The 25,147-nt window shown below is 44.6% G+C and overlaps 1 protein-coding gene across 2 annotated transcripts in view; it reads right to left on the bottom strand.

Moving 5' to 3' along the window:
- Positions 1–829: 829 nt before the first annotated feature.
- The window catches only part of LOC144507548 (uncharacterized protein C3orf20-like), a 102,369-nt gene continuing 78,051 nt past the window's right edge, over positions 830–25,147 (bottom strand). For both annotated transcript variants that reach the window (XM_078234688.1, XM_078234689.1), the window contains 4 exons: positions 20,815–20,931; positions 6,181–6,323; positions 2,878–3,003; positions 830–1,327 (listed from right to left, as the gene is read on the bottom strand). In XM_078234688.1, coding sequence (XP_078090814.1) covers positions 1,195–1,327; positions 2,878–3,003; positions 6,181–6,323; positions 20,815–20,931 — 519 coding nt within the window. In that variant the 3' untranslated portion in view covers positions 830–1,194. The remainder of the gene's footprint in view (positions 1,328–2,877; positions 3,004–6,180; positions 6,324–20,814; positions 20,932–25,147) is intronic.

The following is a 25,147-nucleotide window of genomic DNA, read 5'->3' as shown; positions in this document are numbered from 1 at the left end:
GTTCCTGGGCTGTAATTTTTTTGTACAGTGCAGAAGGAGGCCATTCAGCCCATCAAGTCTGCATCAACCACAATCCCACCCAAGCCCTATTCCCATAACCCCACATATTTACCCTGCTAATCCCCCTGACACTAAGAAGCAATTTAGCATAGCTAATCAACCTTTACAGCGTTGGAGGAAACCAGAGCACCCGGAGGAAACCCACGCAGTCACGGGGAGAATGTGCAAACTCCACACAGACAGTGACCCAAGCCGGAATTGTACCCGGGTCCCTGGCGCTGAGGCAGCAGTGTCACCACTGTGCCACCACTAACCACTGTAATGAGGAGAAAACCTGAAAGTGGGGGCATAATGTGAGACAAATGTGTTCCAGGACTGTCGTAGGGAACATTGGATTTAGCAGACTACATCATGAATATGGAAGGAATTTGACTTTTATTAATGTAGAATAAACAGTGGCACGGTAGCACAGTGGTTAGCACTGCTGCTTCACAGCTCCCGGGTCCTGGGTTCGATTCCCGGCTCGGGTCACTGTCTGTGTGGAGTTTGCACATTCTCCTCGTGTTTGCGTGGGTTTCCCCCGGGTGCTCCGGTTTCCTCCCACAGTCCAAAGATGTGCGGGTTAGGTTGATTGGCCAGGTTAAAATTGTCCCTGAGATGCGCAGGTTGGAGGGATTAGCGGGTAAATATGTGGGGGTAGGGCCTGGGTGGGATTGTGGTCGGTGCAGACTCGATGGGCCGAATGGCCTCCTTCTGCACTGTAGGGTTTCTATGATTTCTATGTCTATATTAAGAGTCCTGAAGTGGCAATTAATGGCTTGTGCCCATAACAGCAAAGTATTCTGAATTGTAGCTGTAGAAATCTAAATGCACCTTTAATGACAGTGCTTGGGCGAATATATCTTCAGTGACGATCCCTAGGCAAATGCATTTTTAACACCGTTCCGAGGCAGTCCCTGGGAAAACCAACTTTAGCTGCTCCCTCAGCTCCTGGATTTTGAATGTGGTCATAGCAATCTCGAAAGTATTTGATGACTAAGATTAAGAGTAACATGATCCTTTCTTACTGCTATATTTGGTCAGAACTAACAGTGTTACACAGTGACTTTCATCAGCTGTAAAAATTACACTAGCATAGCATATTCTATTTACAACGCACAAGCAGCTGTCCTCTGCTCCTGCCCCGTCTGGCTATCAGTCAGCTTTAAGGGCACAGCCTTTCACAAGAGTTCCCAAAGATGTAGATTCCGTTTGATACATATCTTGGTCACAACAGATATCTCTTTGGGTCAAGCTAAATGCGATGAATTCCTGGATGGTCGGAACTCTGGAAAAGAAAAGAAAGATTGCATTGTGTTCTGGGACAATACAGTGCACTCTTGTTACCATCAATCATCCAGCTATCTCCACTTGAGCTACCAACTCCTCGGGTACAGGGTACCCTTCCAATCCATTTGTCACTGATGGGGATTTGAGGAGGGCTAGGGGGATGGTGGTGGTTGGGGGAGGAGCTGCTATCTCTGTTCTCCCCTGGTAACAACACACACACTTTCCCCTCCCTATCCTGGTGGCAGAAACCCATAGGAACCGCTGCTCCAAGTCCATATCTGCTAATGGAGCAGACCATGGATTAAGCTTCCAGCTGCCTGATTGGCATGGACCAGCTATTCAAAGATAAACCTGCTGCATCTTGTAACATTCCTACAGAAGTCTCAGGATTGGGAAGAGGAATTCACCAAGGCAGCAGCTTCCAAACCCACAACCACTACCCCCTAGAAGGACAAGGACAGCAGATTCCTGGGAACATCACCTAGAGGTTACTCATCATCCTGACTTGGAACTATATCACCGTTTCGAGGTCAAAATCCTGGAGCTTCCTCCCTAACAGCACTGGGCGTGTACCTATACATGGACTGCAGCGGTTCAAGAAGACAGCTCACCACCACCAGGGCAATTAGGGATGGACAATAACTGCTGGCCTAGCCAGCAATGCCCACATCCCATAAATGAGTAGAAGAAAGATAATGGGATACTGGCTTCCAATGGGTGGGTAGAGGGCTAACATTGCCCCTATTTATCCCCCCCCCCACCAACGTGCAGGAGCCAATAAAATGGTAGGCAGCACATTGGTTTTATAATGAGGAAAAAAGTACTAAAGTAAAATATTAATAAATGAATGAAAAATAAAGGTTAGACAACAGTTAAAGGACTGTGCAGTTTGGTGCACTTGATGACAGAAAGGACAAAAAAGCTATTGAACAGGGTACAGCATCAATTGAATGTACTATCAGGAATGGGAACTGTGGTTATAAGGAGACCTGAGATACTGAGGTTATTCCCAATGGAACATAGACATCTCCAAGGAAAGTATTTTTTGAATCATCAGGTTAAAAATGTTACTGAGAGTGAGGAGAAAGGGCTTTCTGTGGAGGGTTGTTGGACTTGGGAATCTTTGCTATGATAAATTGGTGAGGCAGAGACAAATCCACATTTTAAGAATAAAAACTGGACAAATATTTGAAATAAAGGATCATACGAAGAAAGCGGAGCGATGGGATTAGTTTTGAATTTTGCTGGCAAAGAGCTGGTACAGACATGATTGGCCAAATGGTCTCCCTCTTTGCTGTCAACCTCTGGTTCTATTTTCCACGTAAGCTGTAGAGGTATTAGTTGGATGGCAGTCAGGAAACTTCATGATCTTTCCCTTAGTGAGCATAAGGCAATGAAACTAATTACATCGAACCTCGCCATTAATCTACATAGCTGACATAACTGATTCAGGAGATCAGGAACCAATGCTGAGTCCCACATGCCGAGCTCAGTACTGTGACATGTTTATACATTGACCTATCCCTGGATTTTATCCTTCTCACCTACCCGTTGGAAGACTTAATGATGCATGTGCCCGGCTTAATAGAGGCTTCAGATTTGGGTCTCCAGTGAGGCTGACGTTTCCAGGACCTCTCGCCCTGTGCTGTTCTTGGCAGCTCTGATTCAATTGAACTGGGGAAAGTAGAAAGGCTTTTCAATAATTTGAAACAGATTAATGATTCAATTCAACAAGTTTTTGAAAAGTGGTGCCATATTTCATGTTAGAAACAATAAGCTGACATTTTCCTCAGTTAATTTAGACTGGTCGGGCATTTAATTATTGCCATGTGAAATATTATTCGACATTGAAAAAAAATGCGGAAGGATTTATAAAGGCTAACGTTAGCATTAAAACACTTGGGTTTCTATTTTGCCAATTGTAATGCTGATGGTCACATTTATTCTAATGGATCACCATCAGAAAAACTAGCCCCAAACAATTAAAATTGCAGAATTGATTCTTCATTCTGACCAATCGCATACCTTATGGATTGTCCATTCTATCCATTCAGTGGCAGTTTCACAGTAGATTAAGCAGATATTTCTCTCATAGATACTCCAATCATAACAAGATATAGGCCAGAATTCTCAGACCTTGCCTGCGGCTGGGATTCTCTGGTCCTGCTGCAGTGAACGATGGTTTGGCTGAGCACCAAATTCTCTGTTCTCGCTGGCAGCAGTAGTGGGGTATTCAAGCCTGGAGAATTCTGGCCAGTGTGTCAGCTGTGGCTCATGTTGGGAGCAGTCGTAGCTCTTGAGTTGAAAGGTTGTGACCCACTTGATCACAAAATCTAGGCTGACGCTAGGCTGATGCAGTGCTGAGGGAGTTCTGCACTGTCAATGGTGCCATCATTTGGATGGGAATTTAAACCAAGGCCCCTTCAAGCGCCTCAGCAAATAATTCCCTCTTATTAAGTATATAATTTTGGCATCCTCTGACAGAGATGGGAGAAATTGATTGTGTTGTACAGTCAAGGATTAGCCTCATGTCAGAAACGTTGATGGCTGTGAGTGTGAACTCTCCAATATTTGACCCTCTGTTAATCATCTCCTCTGTTTCTATCTCTTTTTCCCCGGTTGCTTGTTTTCCTCCTCTACCTTTCCTCCTGCTTAGGTCAGTGTTGTTACTACTCGAGAAATTCGCTTCCACATTGTTTGGTTAACATCCGGCCACAATGAGCTAGTTTCCAGTATTCCTCAGTTAGATGGATCATGAGTTCCTTCTCAGTATTTGGATTGTAACTTTACGATTGTCCCCACCTTGTCTTCCTCTCAACTCCACATCATCCAGGGATTAGACATTTGTTTTAGGCGAATTGTTCGTTATCATTACAAAGCCTTGTACGGTTGATATCCTGAGTGCAGCTGACTTTTACAACAGTGGCTAGTTAACACAGTGTTAAGAACCCAAAGAGCTGTCAAGGGAGTCAATGATTTAAACTTCAATGCTGAGCAATATTGGTTGTTTCCTGGTTGTAGTATTATAGAGCACTGTATGGTGGGGAAACCTCTCCAAATGGGCAAAGAGCAACCTATCAGTTTCACACAAACACATTGTTTAGCAAGTGTTGTTCAATCGAGGAATCACAGCTAATGTTGGACACTATGGCTGGGATTTTACTGTAACAGGCATAACAAAGTCGTAAAGTGGGGCATAAAGCAATTAGTGCAATTGTCGCAGGTTTGTGCGACTGGCGCCATTTTACGAGCGCTGGATTTCTGCCACGGTCAGCCTCTCGCTGGAAATGGGCGAGAGGCAAGTTAATGTATTCAAAATTATTTAAATAAGCATTTACATGTCATTAGTGAGCCCGGCGCTCAATCGTCTGGGCTCGCCTGCCTTTATGAGGAATAGACATGCTCCCCATGAACAGGGAGCAGTCGACTTGACCTCACAGGTGGAACCGAAGGTCATTGAGGCCCCTGGGGAGGCCGTGGGCAAAGGGGGGGTGCCCCTTGGGCAGTGCCAGACTGGCAGTGTCACCCTGGCATCTGAGCATTACCCACCGGCCACCTGGGCAATGCCAGGGGTGTGGCTAATGTGGGAGGTGGCCCACTACCACTCTGCAACGATTGGTGGAGTGAGGGCAACGGGACTGCAATCGGTGAGGGAGGGAGGGGTCCACGATCGGTCTGGGTGATGGGGAGTGTATCTATGGCCGTGGGCCCCCATGATTGCAGGGAGTGGGGGAGCTGCTTCAGGTTGCCGACACTAGCAGGGGCCTGGCAGCTCTCTCTTTGTCTGTCAGATTCCTGCTACTTCTAATGCGCATGTGCAGCATCAGAGGCCTGCACATGCGCACTACCTCCCTCTGCAGGGTTTCGGGCATGTTAAGCCCCGCGCGCAGCCTTCTGCAGTGAACAACAGACTTGCTCAAAATTTTGCAGGCAGAGTGCGTATTGGGGGCTTAAAAACACACCCAAAAGACGGATCTGAAACTCTCCCAGTTTCAAGTCCGTCCAACACTTAGACAAAAAATGGTAAAATACCGCCCTATGTTTTGAGTTTTGCAGACACAGGCTGGTTCAGTACTGTCAGTACATTAGGTCTGTTGTGAAAAGCGGAAGGGACATGCCATTTGAAGCGATCCACCAATTGTTGGGGTGTACGGTTTATATACCTGGCATCACACTGGCATTGAAATTCATATCCCTCATTGCCTTGTTATCAGCAATAAACAAAATGGTACAATTTTAAAGGAGAGTGCTGGGGATTCATATACACAATTCTTTGAAATTCACAGAACAAGTTGTAAAAGTTATAAGACAAAAACATATGTGATCCTTAAGTTTAATAAACAGAAATATAGGTCACAATTATCTGGCCCTTAATGCTGATGGAGTCTTCCAGTCCTTCTGATGGCGACTCCTCATGGCATGTATCCCAGTGGCGGAAGGTGCGGGGTGTGTAAACCTCACAGACATCAGCGGGACTGGATGATCCTACCAATCACTGGAACAGCCAGTGTGTGTGTTAGTGAGCAATGCTGTATCACTAAGACCCCTGGAACAGCCAGTGTCTCCTTAGTGAGCAGCACTGTATCCTCAGTGTTCTGGAACAGCCAGTGAGTGGGTTGGTGTGCAGCTTTGTATCACTGGATGTCTTGGAACTACCTAATTACAGGAAGTACTGCATTTATTATGTTACCTCTACAAACCTTTTCAGAATTCAATGCAACAGGATTATTACCAAATGGGTGTCTGACAGAATTAGCATTCAGTCAACTGTTTCATTTCTTTCACAGGTAAAGGGCACCTACAAATAGTGAATATTGTAAATGTAAGCTGACAAATAGCTGTATTAAATACCTGAACCTAAAGTCATACAGCAGGTGACGGCCCATTAGGTAGTCGTCATACGTTTTGGTAATTTGTTTCTTCAGATCCTTAATGGAGTTACTGTAACCATTAAAAATGTGGTCAGCAAACAGCAACTTGCCTCCAATGTACATCTGTTGGCAACAAGGAGAGGGTTTATGAGTCAGATACAGCATGAAAATAGGCCCTTCAATCCATTTTGCCCAGTTTTTACCATTAAACTAGTCCCAATTGCCTGCATTTGGCCCATATCCCTCTATACCCATCTTACCTATGTAATTGTCTAAATGCTTTTTAAAAGACAAAATTGTACCCGCCTCTACTACTACCTCTGGCAGCTTGTTCCAGACACTCACCACCCTCTGTGTGAAAGAATTGCACCTCTGGATCCTTTTGTATCTCTCCCCTCTCACCTTAAACCTATGCCCTCTAGTTTTAGACACCCCTACCTTTGGGAAAAGACGTTGATTATCTATCTGATCTGTGCCTCTCATTATTTTGCAGACCTGTAAGATCACCCCTAAGCCTCCTACATTCCAGGGAAAAAAGTCCCGGTCTATCCAGCCTCTCCTTATAACTCAAACCACCCAGTCCCGGTAGTATCCTAGTTTTTTGCACTCTTTCTAGTTTAATAATATCCTTTCTATAATTGGGTGACCAGAACTGTACACAGTACTCCAAGTGTGGCCTTACCAATGTCTTGTAGAATTTCAACAAGACATCCCAACTCCTATACTCAATGTTCTGCAAATGAAACCAAGCATGCTGAATGCTTTCTTCACCACCCTGTCCACCTGTGACTCCACTTTCAAGGAGCTATGAACCTGTACCCCTAGATCTCTTTGTTCTCTAACTCTCCCGTATGCCCTACCATTAGGGGGGGTGGGGGTGAGTTAATAGGTTGTGATGAACAAAGCATCGTAGCTGTGAGGGACAGCTCGGTGGATAGGATATTAGGATGTAGATAGGCTGGAAAATTGGGCGGGGATCCTGGATTCAGGATTCAATCCTGGACCGGGGAGCGGCGCGGGCTTGGAGGGCCGAAGGGCCTGTTCCTGTGCTGTATTGTTCTTTGTTCTTTGTTGTTCTTATAAACTGAGTAGGTCCTGCCCCGATTTGATCTACCAAAATGCATCACCTCGCATTTATCACAGCTTGGTATGGCTCCTGCTCTGCCCAAGACCGCAAGGATCTAAAAGTTTGTGAATCACCCGAACCAGTCTCCCATCCATTGACTTTGTCTACACTTCCTGCTGCCTCGGCAAAGCAGCCAGCATAATTAAAGACCCCATGCACCCCGGACATTCTCTCTTCCACCTTCTTCCTTTGGGAAAAAGATACAAAAGTCTGAGGTCATGTATCAACCGACTCAAGAACAACTTCTTCCCTGCTGCTGTCAGACTTTTGAATGGACCTACCTTGCATTAAGTTGATCTTTCTCTACACCCTTGATATGACTGTAACACTACATTCTGCACTCCCTCGTTTCCTTCTCTATGAACGGTATGATTTGTCTGTATAGCGCGCAAGAAACAATACTTTTCACTGTATGAGAATAAATGTGATAATAAATCAAATCAAATTATCTAAATTAAACTCCATCTGCCATTCATCAGTCCAGTGGCCCAATTGATCAAGATCCCGTCGCAATCCTTCTTCACTGTCCACTATGCCACCAATCTTGGTGTCATCTGCAAACTTACTAATCATGCCTACTAAATTCTCATCCAAATCATAAATATAAATGATAAATAACAGTGGACCCAGCACCGATTCCTGAGGCACACCGCTGGTTACAGGCCTCCAGTTGGAAAAACAACCCTCTACAACCACCCTCTGTCTTCTGTCATCAAGCCAAATTTTTATCTAGTTGGCTACCTCACCCTGGCTCCCATGAGATTTAACCTTATGCAACAACCCACCATACGGTACCTTGTCAAAGGCCTTGCTAAAGTCCATGTAGACAACTTCATTGACTCTGGGCAGGATTTTATTTCATTTTTCCATGGAAATGTGGGCCTCACTGGCAAGGCCAGCATTTGCTGCCCAGCCCTAATTGCTCTGACAGTTAAGAGTCAACCACATGGCTGTGGCTCTGGAGTCATATGTAGGTCAGACCAGGTAAGGACGGCAGATTTCTTTCCCTAAAGAACATTAGTAAACTAGATAGTTGCCGTTACAGAGTCTAGTTCCAAATTCCAGGTTCTTTTTCATTCATGAATTAAATTTATTTATTGAATTTAAATTCCACACGCTACCGTGAGGAGATACTAACCCATGTCCCCAGAGCAATAGTTTGTGTGACTGGATTGATAGTCCAATGACATTACCACTACATCACCATCCTCCAATATGCACCATGTTGGGTGGCACGGTAGCACAGTGGTTCGCGCTACTGCTTCACAGCTCCAGGGACCTGGGTTCGATTCCCGGCTTGGGTCACTGTCTGTGTGGAGTTTGCACATTCTCCTCGTGTCTGCATGGGTTTGCTCCGGTTTCCTCCCACAGTCCAAAGATGTGTGGGTTAGGTTGATTGGCCATGCTAAAATTGCTCCTTAGTGTCCTGAGATGCATAGGTTAGAGGGATTAGTGGGTAAAATATGTAGGGATATGGGGGTAGGGCCTGGGTGGGATTGTGGTCGGTGCAGACTTGATGGGCCGAATGGCCTCTTTCTGTACTGTAGGGTTTCTATGATTTCTATGTTCTGGCACTCCTTAATCTCCCAAATGTGTCCCCAGCTACTCAGTACAACCCAATAGGCACAGGTTGGAAAGGTGCAGAACGCAAACATTTCAAAGCATATTTTTCACTGAACTTTAGGTGAGAAATCAGGTCTCTGAGTGGTGTTGGCCCTGCTCCTGTAATCGTGGCACTGGGCACTCTGCTGATTTTCCTTCTTTTTTAATAGCGAGGAACACAATGAAAAGTTCCTTTAACTGAGAGAATTATTTATTCATGAATTAATTCTATTGCAGGTAATACAAGTAAATAACAAAGTTTTATTGCGATCTATGAATATTTAATCTTCATTACACTCAGAGATTTGGATTTAAAATTCAATACACTGCCAGCAATTATTTTTCATATTTACATGCTAGCTATCACAAAATTGGTCTGAGATTTGTATTTCAAGAATGTTACTTTAAAAATTAAAATACACAGTGAGCAATTCTATAATCACCTTTTTCTCACTGTGCATTCTGTAACTAACACAAGGGAAGGATTCAGGTATAATGATGATATATTGAAAAACATACAATAGAATCATAGAATCCATACAGTGCAGAAACAGGCTACTTGGCCCATTGAGTCTGCACCAACAACAATCCTACCAAGGCCCTAGCCCCAGAACTCCACATATTTACCCTGCTAATCCCCCTGACACTAAGGGGCAATTTAGCATGGCCAATCCACCTAACCTGCACATCTTTGGACTGTGGGAGGAAACCGGAGCATCCGGAGGAAACCCACACAGACACAGGGAGAATGTGCAAACTCCACACAGTCACCCGAGGAATTAAACCCGGGTCCCTGGCGCTGTGAGGCAACAGTGCTAACCACTGTGCCACTATGCCTCCCATGATCATATGTCAAGTGTCACTTCCTGTCCACGAGAGTTTACTTACTTGCGTCAACTCTTTTCCATCATTAATTCTTATCTAAATTTATAACGGAAATTGCCTATGTAAATATGTCACACTGTAATTACAGTCTCCTGCCAGAGGTGGCACTGTAAGACATCTCTTCGCTACTCAACCTCTATGGCTGAAATTTTCTGGCTCTTCCCACCAGCGGGATCTTCCAATCCCGCCCTCGGCAGATCTAAAGATCTGAAAAATTAACTCTTTCTCTCTCCACAGATGCTGGCAGACCTGCTGAGTATATCCAGCATTTCCTGTTTTTATTTCTGATTATCTTCTGCCCTCTAAACCTGCTTTACTTGAAGACTACTTAGGCTTGAGCCCCCTGTAGGTGAATGCAGCTGTATATTTACTCATTGAGCTCAGTGATAGAGCTCTCACCTCTGAGTCAGCAAGTCATGTGTTCAAGCTCCAAGCCAAAGACCTAAGTCCATAATGCAGACTGACACTAGCACTGAGGGAGCGCTGCGCTATTGGAGGTGCCTGTTCTCAGAGGAGATGTTAAACCAAGGCCATGTCATCCTCTAATGTGAACATAAACAATCTCTTGGCACTAATTTGACGAAAGAGCAGGGGAGTTATGCCCCATGTTCTGTCCAAGATGACCCTTTGTCAAAGCTTTGACAAAGGGTCATCTGGACTTGAAATGTCCAGATGGGCGGCACGGTAGCACAGTGGTTCGCACTGCTGCTTCACAGCTCCAGGGACCTGGGTTCGAATCCCGGCTTGGGTCGCTGTCTGTGTGGAGTTTGCACATTCTCCCTGTGTCTGCGTGGGTTTCCTCCGGGTGCTCCAGTTTCCTTCCACAGTCCAAAAATGTGCGGGCTAGGTTGATTGGCCATTCTAAATTGCCCCTTAGTGTCCCGGGATGCATAGGTTAGAGGGGTTAGTGGGTAAATATGCAGGGATATGTGGATAGGGCCTGGGTGGGATTGTGGTCGGTGCAGACTCGATGGGCCGAATGGCCTCTTTCTGCACTGTAGGATTCTATTCTATGTCAGCTCTTTTCTCCCCTTACAGATGCTGCCAGACCTGCTGAGATTTTCCAGCGTTTTCTCTTTTGATTTCCGATTCCAACATCTGTAGTAATTTGCTTTTAAACACACTGATTAGGTGGTCATTATCACAATGCTGCTTCAGAACTGTTTCTCTGCATGAACAGGGTGCCAGATTTCCTATATTGTATTAGAATATATTCCTATATTATATTAGTGAATGCACTTAAAATGTACCCCATGAGCTGTAATATACCTTGTGGTGTTTTATGGTCATAATAGAACATGCTATAGGGATGCAAGTTCTTATTTTTGTTGTGTATAATATGAAAACAAAATACTGAAGATGCTGGACAAATAAAATAAAAACAAAAATTTCTGGAAATACTCAGTGGGCCAGGCAGCACCTATGGAGAGAGAAGCAGAGTAAATGTTTCAGATTGTTGACCTTTTGTTAGAATTGGGAAAATGTTAAAGATGTGATAGAGTTTGAACAAGTGGGCAGCACGGGGTGGCACAGTGGTTAGCACTGCTGCCTCACAGCACCAGGGACCCGGGCTCAACTCCTGGCTTGGGTTACTGTCTGTGTGGAATCTGCACATTCTCCCAGTGTCTGTGTGGGTTTCATAGAAATCATAGAAACCCTACAGTGCAGAAAGAGGCCATTCGGCCCATCGGGTCTGCACCGACCACGATCCCACCCAGGCCCTATCCCCATATCCCTACATATTTACCCGCTAATCCCTCTAACTTACGCATCCCGGGACACTAAGGGGCAATTTAGCATGGCCAATTAAGCTAACCCTCACATCTTTGGACTGTGGGAGGAAACCGGAGCACCCGGAGGAAACCCACGCAGACACAGGAAGAATGTGCAAACTCCACACAGACAGTGACCCAAGCCAGGAATCGAACCCAGGTCCCTAGAGCTGTGAAGCAGCAGTGCTAACCACTGTGCTACCGTGCCGCCTCCGGGTGCTCCTGTTCTTATGTTCCTCCCACACTCCAAAGATGTGTGTGTTAGGTTGATTGGCTATGCTACAATGACGCTTAGTGTCAGGGGATTAGCAGGGTAAATACATGGGGTTACAGGGATTGGGCATGGGTGGGATTGTTGTTGGTGCAGACTTGATGGACCGAATAGCCGCCTTCTGCACTGTAGGGATTCTAAGTGAAGGGGTGGGGGAGATGGAGGGAAGAACAAAAGACGAGGAATGTAATGGGGGGGCGGTGGAGATACTAAATAACACACAGTTTCATGGTGCAAGGCCAAAGGAAGTGGTGATGCAACAAGTAAAGAAAAAAAAGAGATGTCTAGAGGACATGTGAATGGCAGGATAACTTTTCGGAACACAAAGTAATTCAGTGAGAGAGAAGAAACCAAACTAAAGAAAAACACACAAACTAAAATGGGGGCTGAGGTTATGATTGAAAACTGTTGAACTCAGTGTTGAGCCCAGAGGCTGGAAAGTGCCCAGGCGAAAAGTGAGGTGCTGTTCTTCGTGCTGGACACTGCAGCAGGCCAAGGACAGAAAGGTCAGAGCGGGAGCAAGGTGGAGAATAGAAATGACAAGTGACAGGAAATTCAGGGTCATGCTTGCAGGCTGAGCAGAGGTGTTCAGCAAAGGGGTCACCCAGTCTGTGTTTGGTCTCTCAATGTGGGGATGAGCACATCATGAGCAGCAAAGACAGAAGACTAAACTGAAGGAAGGACAAGTAAATTGTTGTTTCACCACAAAGGAGCATTTTTGAGGCCTTGACAGGTGAGGAGAGTGGAGGTCAAAGGGCAGGTCTGCGTTTGCATAGAAAGGTGCAGTAAGACAGGGAGGGGATATTGAGGATGACTGAGGAGGGGACCAGGGCACCGTGGAAGGAATGCACCCTTCAGAATGCTGCTGGAGGAAGTGAATTGAAGGTGTGATTTCGGTGGCGGTATCACCTTGGAGGTGGTGACAATGGTGGAGTAAGGCCCATCAAACTGAGAGGCTGCCTTTCAATCTCTCACATGTTTCTACAACTTTATTTTCTTAATTTGCTGCTGAATTTAGTTTTCTACGTTACATTGCAATTGTCATTAAATAAGAAGTAATAATCAGCAGCTGAGAATCAGAATGGCCAGCAACAATGTTTGGTCATATAAAATTTACTTTCTCAAGTGGGCCCTGATCAGCACTGTATTCAAACAGTAATATGATTAACTTACGGTATTTGGAAATCAATCCGGGTATTGTGTATATAAGCAGTGGCTGGAATACTAAATCCTCTCATCAAGATTAACAAAAGGAAGTTACACATAATCTTCAATAAGAGGACTATTCAGAGTGTAAATGATCCAATCACTGCCCAAAGAAATGTGCACGACTAATTCATCAGTTCAAATGACACACAAGGATTCGTCTGGGAGCCTCGAGCTGAGGGTAGGTGTGTATGAAATTTGAGAATCACCATCACCAATGCCCAAAGCAGCCCTGACTGTCCAGCCAACCCAACATTGCTTTACACCAATGCACATGTTCACATACATGCACACATACTTAAACATGTATATACACAAACACACATTGATACACAATCATGCACATACACACACACTATAGGTTTGCTGAATTCTATACAATATCACTGAGAGTTTCTATCTGATTGATATAAATAGTTGTACAGTAGTTTGTGTATTTATCAATAAATTCCTGTTTGCTGAGTTTGTCTGATGTGTTGTTCCACTAACATTGCACTCAGATTAGGTTAAGAATATATTGTGTTGTGAAGAATGAACACTAGCTCAGCCCAGTTCGACTCCCTGGGACTAGGCTGTGTTCTGACCTTTGTCAACAATCGGATTTTATTGCTGTCCTGCAATAAAATTGGTGAACTCCTGAATATAAACTCACTTACTTCTGATTATTCTCACACAGAGCGGAAACACATGTACAAGGCTGTCATTTGAAACTTGTTTTTCTCAGTATGGAGCTGCGGGTCTGTGTGCATTCCAGCTGAGGACTGCCAAAGCCACTGAAAGAGGCTGAACTTCACATATGGCAGGAAGCAATTGCAATGTCTACAGTAGCAGCTGGCCCTTGTAAACCAGCTGCATTGCTGTGATCCTGACGCCTCCGCCTACCATTCCTCTTAAATATCCAATCCTCCTGTCAATAAATAGAACCAATGTTCACCCAAGATCTTATTTCAGTGAGTGTTTATTTGAGAGAAGATGCGGGTGTGTGTGAGAGTGCGAGGGTGCTTTGTGCGAGTATGTGAGAGGGAGTGCGTGTGTGTGCGTGACGGAGGGAGGAGTGCATGAAGGAGTGCGTGTATGTGAGGGACTGCGTATGTGTGAGAGGGAAAGTGCGTGTGTGAGAGGGTGTGCCTGTGTGTGAGGGAGGGAGTGCCGCATGAGTGTGTGGGACTGCGTGTGTGCGAGGGAGTGTGTGTGGGAGGGAGTGTGTCTGAGGGGGTGTGCGAGGGAGGGAGTGTGTGTGTGTGTGGGAATGTATGTGTGGGGGTGGGGGGGGGGGGAATGCGTATGTGAGAGAGGGAGGAACTGCGTGTGTGTGTGTGCGCATGTGTGGCACTCAGCCAAATCTCCCTTCACTGCAGTGGGCCTGCTGCAGTGGTGTATGTGTGTGAGCCGCACCTCCCCCCGCCCCACCCCCCCCCCCCAACAACATCTCGAGCAAGTTAAAGTACAACTCTACACAGAATTTAGCACAAAGTGTTGCTCAGGGAAGGCAGTTGCTGAATAATGTTGGGAATGGTCACACTGATGTTGCAGGAGGTGTTATTTTTACGATATGCTCAGTCCATATGTAGGATCGAGGAGCTTTGAGAGTGGTGCCAACATGGAAGTGTTCCATTGCCAGGACAAACCTCAATTCCGGATTTCAAACACATAAAATCCCATTTAAAACAAAAATATAAAAATCCTTTGTGGCTTGGCATTTGCTGTTGATCTCCCGAGCTGCTGAGAACAGGAGGATCCCAGAAAGGTCAGAACGCTGGGAGAAATTTTATGTGGGAATGGGTTTAGGGTGTGGGACTCCACAGGAACAATAGCCAGCCTGGCTGTGTCAGTGAGCTGGTGATTATGGGAGGAGTTTCTCCTTTTCCGCAATAAAAATGATTCCTACTAGAAACCTGTGGGGAACTGTAGCCTGTGCATTAGAAACTGGTTTTTCCCATGTTCATTCTACTTCCTTTGGTGTCTGTCAAGAATGTCTTAGTATATCTGAAATTGAAACCCAATAATCCTACCATATAGATATACATATTACATATGTACACATGTACAGATAGTGAAATAGATATACAAGTAGGATATAGAGATAGATGTTGATTGATAGACAGAGAAAGACAGGTACAATGATGTTGAAAATTCAAGTTATGAACTCTAGCAGGGAGTTCTCCCAGTGTCCTGGTCAACATCCTCCTCTGAACCATCACCAAGAATAGGAGCTGAGCCAGTCATTCCCCTCATTGTCATTTGCAGATGCCATTGGAAAAAATGATGAACAAAAATACCCTCACATTTCCTTTACTGTTAAATACTGCGCTGTGTTGGAACCTCTTCCAATTCCAATGAAATGTCACAGACCTGAAACTTTTTCAAAGTTTCTCTCTCCGTAGATGCTGCCAATTCTGCTGAGTGTTTCCAGCATTTTCAATTTTGTGTGAGTGCCCACCCGCAGTGTGCTGGCCACCATTCCTCCCCCAATCAGCACAAACTAAACATCGCTTTCAGCGGTGTTTGTGGAATACTGCAGTGCACAGATTGCCACATTTCTTATATTAAAAACATACTTAATTGGCTGTAAAGCTCTTTGAGACACTCTGAGGGTGTGAAAGGCGTTATATAAATGCAAGGGGATTTTTCAAAACTTTACAATTACATCACAGGGGATTGGAATCTACTAGCATTGAAGTAGAAAGCAGCTCCCTCACATTCTCTCAGTTTAATAGCAGCTCCTGCACCATCCCCTAATGAGAAACCGCATCCCCACTGTCCCTGCGTTTAATAGCAGCTCCCTCACTATCCCTCAATGATAAACAGCTCCCTCACTATCCCTCAATGATGAACCACTCTCTCACTATCCCTCAATGATAAACCGCTCCCTCACTATCCCTCAATGATAAACAGCTCCCTCACTATCCCTCAATGATGAACCACTCCCTCACTATCCCTCAATGATAAACAGCTCCCTCACTATCCCTCAATGATGAACCACTCCCTCACTATCCCTCAATGATAAACTGCTCCCTCACTATCCCTGAATGATAAACAGCTCCCTCACGATCCCTCAATGAGAAACCGCTCCCTCACTATCCCTCAATGGGAAACCGCTCCCTCACTATCCCTCAATGATAAACAGCTCCCTCACTATCCCTCAATGATGAACCACTCCCTCACTATCCCTCAATCAGAAACAGCTCCCTCACTATCCCTCAATGAGATACAGCTCCCTCACTATCCCTCAATCAGAAACAGCTCCCTCACTATCCCTCAATGAGAAACAGCTCCCTCACTATCCCTCAATGAGAAACAGCTCCCTCACTATCCCTCAATGGGAAACAGCTTCCTCACTATCTCTCAATGAGAAACAGCTCCCTCACTATCCCTCAATGAGAAACATCTCCCTCACTATCGCTCAATGAGGAACAGCTCCCTCACTATCTCTCAATGGGAAACAGCTCCCTCACTATCTCTCAATGAGAAACAGCTTCTTCACTATCCCTCAATGAGATACAGCTCCCTCACTATCCCTCAATGAGAAACGCTCCCTCACTATCCCTCAATGAGATACAGCTCCCTCACTATCCCTCAATGAGATACAGCTCCCTCACTATCCCTCAATGAGAAACGCTCCCTCACTATCCCTCAATGAGAAACGCTCCCTCACTATCCCTCAATGAGATACAGCTCCCTCATTATCCCTCAATGAGATACAGCTCCCTCACTATCCCTCAATGAGAAACGCTCCCTCACTATCCCTCAATGAGATACAGCTCCCTCACTATCCCTCAATGAGAAACGCTCCCTCACTATCCCTCAATGAGAAACCACTCCCTCACTATCCCTCAATAAGAAACAGCTCCCTCACTATCCCTCAGTCTTTTCAGTGGTGGAGGTTTCTCGGCAAATTTAATCGTCTGTGAGAAATATAATTTTCAAAAGTAAATTCCAGAACCACATACAGATTACATTGAAACGAGAGCAAGAGATCCAATATCTTTCATATTAAGATAGTGAGGTAGAAAGCCACATATTCGAATGAGCTGGTGACACAAAGATAGGCAGAATTGTAAGCAGATGTGTAGATGGGAGTGTAAAATTACAAAGCAACATTGATCAGTTAAATGACTGGGCAAAACTGTAGCAAGTGGATTTCAGTGCAGGCAAGTGTGAGATCATCCATTTTGGTTCGAAAAAGGAAAGAACAGAGTCACCTTCTCAATGGTGAAGAACTAGAAACAGTGAAGGTCTAAAAAGACTTGGGGTGATGGTGGTCGCTGCAGATACAAAGATTATTAAAACGTCAAGAACAGGTACAGAAAATAATCAAAATAGCTTAATGGAATACTGGCCTTTACATCTAGAGGATTGGAATAGAAGTGGTTAGAAGCCATACTTCAGCTATACAATGCTGCCCTGTTTAAACAACATAGAGTCATAGAGGTTTACAGCATGGAAACAGGCCCTTTGGCCCAACTTGTTCATGCCGCTCTTTTTTTTAACCACTAAGCTCGTCCCAATTGCTCGCGTGTGGACCATACCCCAGCTTGTTCCAGACAGTCACCATCCTCTGTGTGAAAACAATTGCCATTCTAGACCCTTTTGTATCTCTCCCCTCTCACCGTAAACCTATGCCTTCTAGTTTTAGACTCCCCTACCTTTGGGAAAAGATATTGACTATCTAGCTGATCTGTGCCCCTCATTATTTTATAGACCTCTATAAGATCACCCCTCAGCCTCCTACGCTCCAGGGAAAAAAGTCCAGTCTATCCAGCCTCTCCTAATAACTCAAACCATCTGGAGCAGAGTGAGCAGTTCTGGGAAACACAACCTTTGGAAGGATATATTGGCCTTGGAGGGAGTGAGGCATGGATTTACCAACTGACCCGGGGATATATTAAGGAGAAAAGAGTGGGCCAATTGGGATGACCTATTTCCCCTTGTCTGGGGACTATGGTACTAGTGGACTTTATCTGAAGATTAGAGTGAGACCATTCAGAATTGAAATTAAGAAACATTTCTACACAGAGGGTGGGAGAGGTTTGGAACTCTTTTCCACAAATGGCAATTGATGAAGGGTCAATTGGTAACTTTAAATCTGAGATTGATAGATTTTTATTAACCAAAGGCATTAAGGGAAATGGGGCCTAGATGGAGTTAGTTGACAGATCAGCCATGATCTCACTTCCCAATGGAACAGAGTCAAAGAGTTAAAGGGCCTCCTCCTGTTCCTCTGCACCCTGTATGCATTGATATGACTGTCCAACAGCAACAGTCATGGTTTAACCGCTGAATGAGTCCAACACATACAAGGTGCGGATCTTAACTAAAGACAAAGCTGTAGTTGCCAACCCTCCAGAGTTGTCCTGGAATCTCCAGGAATTAAAGATTAATTCCCGTGTTCGAGCAACACCAGGAAAAAAATCACAGGGCCACTTAAAAGATGGTTTTGGTTGTAATTTTCTTTGTTCAGTAGTCTTTAAAATCACAAGAATCTTAAGAAATTGGAGCAGGAGCAGGCCATTCAACCCCTCGAGCCTGTTCTTCCATTTAATATGATCATGGATGATCTCATCTCGGCCTCAACTCTGCTTACCTGCCCATTCACCATAGCCCTTGAAACCCTTACTAATTAAAAATCTGTCCACCTCGTCCTTAAATTTACTCACAGTTCCAGCCTCCACCCCACTCTGAGGTAGTGAATTCCACAGATTCACCACTCTTTGAGAGAAGTAATTTCTCCTCATCTCTGTTTTAAATCTGCCGCCCCTTATCCTAAAACTACGACCTCTTATTCTAGATTGACCTACAAGAAGAAACATCCTCTTCACATCTACTTTGTCAATCCCCAGCATAATCATAGAATCATAGACTCCTACAGTGCAGAAGGAGGCCATTCGGCCCATCGAGTCTGCACTGACCACAATTCCCCCCAGGTCCTATCCCCATAACCCCATGCATTTACCATAGCTAGTCCCCCTGACAATAAGGGGCAATTTAGCATGGCCAATCCACCTAACCCACACATCTTTGGACTGTGAGAGGAAACCAGAGCACCCGGAGGAAACCCACAGAGACACAGGGAGAATGTGCAAACCCCACACAGAAAGTGACCCAAGCTGGGAATTGAACCCAAGTCCCTGGTGCTGTGAGACAGCAGTGCTAACCACGGTCCACTATGCCACTAAGATTGGTGGCATAGTGGACAGTGAAGAAAGTTATCTCCGATTGTAAAAATATCTTGATCAATTGGGCCAGTGGGCTGACGAATGGCAGAAGGAGTTTAATTTAGATAAATGCGAGGTGATGCATTTTGGTAGATTGAACCAGGGCAGGACTTACTCAGTTAATGGTAGGGCGTTGGGGAAAGTTACAGAACAAAGAGATCTAGGGGTACATGTTCATAGCTCCTTGAAAGTGGAATCACAGGTGGACAGAGTGGTGAAGAAGGCATTCGGCATGCTTGGTTTCATCGGTCAGAACATTGAATACAGGAGTTGGGACGTCTTGTTGAAGTTGTACAAGACATTGATAAGGCCACACTTGGAATACTGTGTACAGTTCTAGTCACCCTATTATAGAAAGGATATTATTGAACTAGAAAGAGTGCAGAAAAGATTTACTCGGATGCTACTGGGACTTGATGGATTGAGTTATAAGGAGAGGCTGAATAGACTGGGACTTGTTTCTCTGGAGCGTAGGAGGCTGAGGGGTGATCTTATAGAGGTCTATAAAATAATGAGGGGCACAGATCAGCTTGATAGTCAATATCTTTTCCCAAACATAGGGGAGTCTAAAACTAGAGGGCATAGGTTTAAGGTGAGAGGGGAGAGATACAAAAGTGTCCAGAGGGGCAATTGTTTCACACAGAGGGTGGTGAATGTCTATAACAAGCTACCAGAGGTAGTAGTAGAGGCGCGTACAATTTTGTCTTTTAAAAAGCATTTAGACAGTTACATGAGTAAGATGGATATAGAGAGATATGGGCCAAATGCAGGCAATTGGGATTAGCTTAGGGGTTTAAAAAAAAGGGCAGCATGGACAAGTTGGGCCGAAGGGCCTGTTTCCATGCTGTAAACCTCTATGACTCTGTGCCACTGTGCTGCCCTACAATACTGAAGTTCGGAAACAAAGAATGACCTAATTGAGTGATGAAGTGTCTATTCACTTTCCAATTGGGTCAAAATAATTGAATTGTCAGCCAGCCAATGGGGGAAGCAGAGGAGTGTGGCAATTGGATGTCATGTGATGAGCCCTTACAGAATACATCCAGAGTTGGTGACTGTAGACCAGTTCTCCATTCACAGTGCAGATCAAAGGTGCAGAGAAACATCCACGGGGTAACATTTGCAGTTTTAATGAATGGTTCAGAATAGAGATTTCTTTTTAACTCATGATGAATTTATTATTGCCAAAAAAAGAGGCATGCTGCCGAAGCTTTTTGTCTTGCAATCACCAGGACAGGTGCAAGAATACCAAATTTCAAAGGGAACAACAATTTGTACAGCATGAGAAAATGGGTGCTGATTGGTTAGCAAGTGAGCTCTGATTGGTCAATGAATCGATCAACCAATCACCTCTTCTTTTCTTAGGCAGTATAAATTTTTCCCCTTTTGAAATTTGGTATTCTTGCAAATCTGTCCTGATGAGTGCAAGGTGAAAAGTTTTGACGGCCTATCTCTTTTTTCAAAAATGTTCAATTTTTGTACGATTATTTGATAGTTTTATTCTTTCAGTTCCCAGGCACCAAACATCCCCTCTTACCAGGAACATGCCGGGAGTTGCGTTGTGTCGTGCCACCAGTAACACTGGGCTTGGAGCTGTGTATTCGTTGGCTGTGCTGATGTCATACTTTATTATCCGGAATGCGTCTCTTTGACACTAATTGTAAACAGGAAATACCATTAGCCTTACAGTGTGTCAGTAACTATACACCACCTTCCATCAGTTCAGGAGTTAAACAGCTGGACATCCTGGGATGATAATATTATCAACAATTTACATTTACATAACTTCTCCACAAATAGCCTTGAGCTGAAGGAAATGGATGCAATGCTAAGGAAGAAGAGGCCAAGAAGGGTGATCCAAAGCTTGGTTGAAGAGATAAGTTTTCAGGAAGTTCCAATAGAGGGTTGCATGGTGGCACAGTGGTTAGCACTGCTGCCTCACAGCGCCAAGGACCTGGGTTCAATTCCAGCCTCGGGTCACTGTCTGTGTGGAGTTTGCACCTTCTCCTCATGTCTGTGTGGATTTCCTCCGGGTGCTCCGGTTTCCTCCCACACTCCAAAGATGTGCAGGTTAGATGGATTGGCCATGCTAAATTAACTGTAGAGTCAGGGTAAATATGTGGGGTTATGGGAATAGAGCCTGGGTGGGATTGTGGTTGGTGCAGTTGGGCCAAATGGCCTTTTCTGCATTGTAGGGATTCTATGATTCTAAACTGTTTAAAAAATGGAAGGCCATGAGGGACCACAGCTCTCTGCTTTCATATAACTGACCCTAATTAGGTGTCATACATTATGTGAAATTATATCTGTTGTATGATTGTTTTTCTTATTACTTATCGATTTGGGGCTGGGGAGGGTGGGGAGTGGTTCCATTATTTCTCTCTCTTTTTCCTCCGACTTCTCTCTCTTCTTTCCTCTTTCTTTTCTCTCTCCTCTATAACTTTACAAAATCATTGCTGTATTGCAAGTTATGCTTTGTACTGTTATTCATTACAACTGTGCATAATAAACAGATTTTAAAAAAAATGCAAGGCCACCTTCCAAGGTGAAGAACAAACAAACCCACCTCAGGGGGAGTGTGAAGAGAGAGACACTTCCTGTACTTCAAAGACCCATCAAAATTCATCACTGTCTAAGGAAGAGACATTGAAATTAAGGCTGCCACGGACAGACAAACCCAAAACCTCTTGGAAATACACAATGGGTGAAGTACATCAGGCCAGTCTGTAGCCACGAAAGGAAGATTATAAGAAGGTTTTAAGCAGAGGAAACTCTTTTGCAACAAGTGTATTAACCCCAGTTTGGAAGCCAATTTTACTAGAAATCTACCATCGAACCGAGATAGAACATTACAGTGCAGTACAGGCCCTTCGGCCCTCGATGTTGCGCTGACCAGTGAAACCAATCTAAAGCCCATTTAACCTACACTATTCCAATATCATCCATATGTTTATCCAATGACTATGAGATCTCATAATAACTTCAACATTGCCTACGTCTGACCACATTCACCAATGCAGCGAATCCAGGGAGGGACTATCCTGTGGAGGGGCGGTCTGGCGGAGGGACGGTCCGGCGGAGGGACGGTCCGGCGGAGGGACGGTCCGGCGGAGTGACGGTCTGGCGGAGTGACGGTCCGGCGGAGGGACGGTCTGGCGGAGGGGCGGTCCGGCGGAGGGACGGTCCGGCGGAGGGGCGGTCTGGCGGAGGGGCGGCCTGGCAGAAGGGCTCTCCACACACTGTCCACAGTGATGGCCTGCCTCCTAAATTCATTTTTTATTTTTAATGTTACAAAAGTTACAGAAAATGTACCTCCAGCTTGGAAGGGGGGTAACCAATGCCCCTTCTTTATCTGTGTAGTAGGGCAGAATCCAGTATTGGGGCAAATCAGGGTGTGCATGTAACAGCAGGAAAAGGAATGTCTAAGAAAGGGTTAAAACACAGGGTCCACTGTAACTGCGGGCAGACATACCCAATTAACATCTCAGACTGCCAACACAGATACTTTACAGGTGAGATCATTTCAAGGCCTTGGCGAACAATGCACGGTCGATAATGAGTCTAAAGAAGCCATTGTTTCTAGAAACTGGGGAGATGGGATGGTTATCACACCATCGAAACATATTCATCACACACATCGCTTTTGTATCACAGAACAGACAGACAAGGATAGCCAGACACAACCGATTAATGGGGAAGGTGTAGTAGACCTGCCTAATGTGATCTATAATTAATTCAAGCGATTTGTACCAATGATATCCTGTATTGCAATACTCTGGACCCCAGAGAACAGTATAAGTAATGTGTACAGCCTTTGTATCTTCAGAATCAGCCTAGATACAGACTAGACTTCACTGGGTCCGGGCTGATTCTCCCTCATTCATGTGGAAATAAAACCATTTTACTGAAGCCTGACATGGACTTAAAAACTCCTTGTTTATTCCCTTCTACAATTGGCGCTGCGAGCAGGGTACTGCACTGGATGACCGGCGACTATGTGGCTCCAATTCGGGTGAGAAGGTTTAATTTACCACCCATAGTTAGGGGAGTGATTCCACATTAGTCGTTGGCCAGCCATAAGTTGCAGTACTAAAAGAACTATACAGAGGAAGAGTCTGACCGTGTGGGGGCTTGAATAAAATCGTAGGGGGTTACCGGGGTATAGAGTTGGGGAATTAGAAAACTAATTAGGGGCCTCCGGAGAGCCGAGGAAAAATTTGTGAAAGGAGAGTGTAGGACGGATTGAGGGGTCTTGCTTACAGCGAGGAGGAGTAGCTGCGAAGGAGAATTCTGTGAGAGGATAAAGCCGTGAGGGAGAGAGTTTAAGGATGGCTGCGATAGTCGAAAATGATAAGACAGGCTCCAGTGTAGGGGATCTACAATGGGGGCTCGATAGTAAATCAGAATATAAAATTAATTAAGAAGATGAGGGAGAAGGGATACAATTCTGATGCAAAATGCCTAGTGGATGGGTCAAGCTAAAAAACAAGAATGGGGAAGGTGAGTAGTCACGATAGCTGTTAAAAAACTCAAGGGGCAAAAGAACAACACAAAATGAGAGTTGTAGTTGTAAGACACACGCACGAGGAGGACAGGGAAAAGACAGCACTGACGATTTGTAGAGACAGTAATCACTCCCATTATTTTTTAGAAATTTCATTCAGAAGCATCAGCAGGATTTTGTGCCAGATTTTTCAGCTGAGTCACAAGATTGCCTGATATGTTCCAATTGTTCTATAAGGCTTAAAATACAGTGTAAAACGCTGGAAGGTGGGGAGATGAATTGGCCCAAATGCAGCTTAATCATTTTGAACCACACTTTCTTTATATAAATAACATCTACAAAAGCATTGTTTTAGAATAGCCCAGCTTTGCCTTTTTTATAGATTGTGGAGTTTAGACTTGTGGAAAGTATTGTGAAATTGTCACGTTTAATCAAATGTTTCTATGATTCCTTTCAAGAAAAACACTGTGCCCCTTAATTAATAATTTGACTCGGACATCCTAATATCACATGAAGTTTCTTTAACTTCAAGGAAGCCAAGAATCAGCTTTATGCAGTCTTAAGCTTTGCCATGTATTCTTCTTTGTCTCGCATTAGGCAGATAAACCCCACAGTCATGGTATATGTTTTCTAATTTGTGCTAATTTACCAAAATAACATGTAGACCAACCTTGTGGAATTTGATCCATTTAATGGGATAGAAAGCTTCAATATGATGGCAATGTGCACAGTAGAGGAACATTTGCCCTCTTCCCTCTCACCTGTGATACATTTTGTTTGCTACAATACGAGTGTCCTAGATAAATTATACCCTAATGTATTTGATATAACTTTATGCCGATTGTTTGAATATGTACATTCCTCTGGTACATTAATAGTCCAGTGATTGGGGTTTTAGATTTTTTATTACATACTTGATATTTATTTTTCCTTCGCACAGCACGAGTGTCTCTGTTGTTCCGTTAACAGTAAAGGTAAATTCAGCTCCTCATTCTCACAGACAGTGGTATTGAGAGAGGGCAGGATCAGAGAGAAGGTTGGAGCATTGACCCCAACCACAGGGGCTGTGGGAACAACTATAGTCAGACTTTTCTGGACTGCTCCCGCAGTCACAGAATAAGAAGTATTACTTGGTGCTGATAGATAAATCCACCCCGCCAGCCATCAAACCTAAGTGATCACACCAGTTTGGGGGAGAGATATTCCAGACCGCACCATTATCGTGCCCCGAGAGAGAGAGAGAGAGAGAGAGGGAGAGCTGGAATCCCGATCAGGATCAAGGACCCGGGATGTGACTGGGCCAACAGGGATCCAACACTTTGAAAACACCCACAGGATGGCTAGAAACCACATATAGGGTGTTGGT

This window comes from Mustelus asterias, chromosome 19, assembly GCF_964213995.1.
Source record: "Mustelus asterias chromosome 19, sMusAst1.hap1.1, whole genome shotgun sequence".
Classification (NCBI taxonomy): Eukaryota; Metazoa; Chordata; class Chondrichthyes; order Carcharhiniformes; family Triakidae; genus Mustelus; species Mustelus asterias.
The sequence above is the reverse complement of the archived record's forward strand: the minus strand, read 5'-3'. Positions and strand labels throughout refer to the sequence as shown.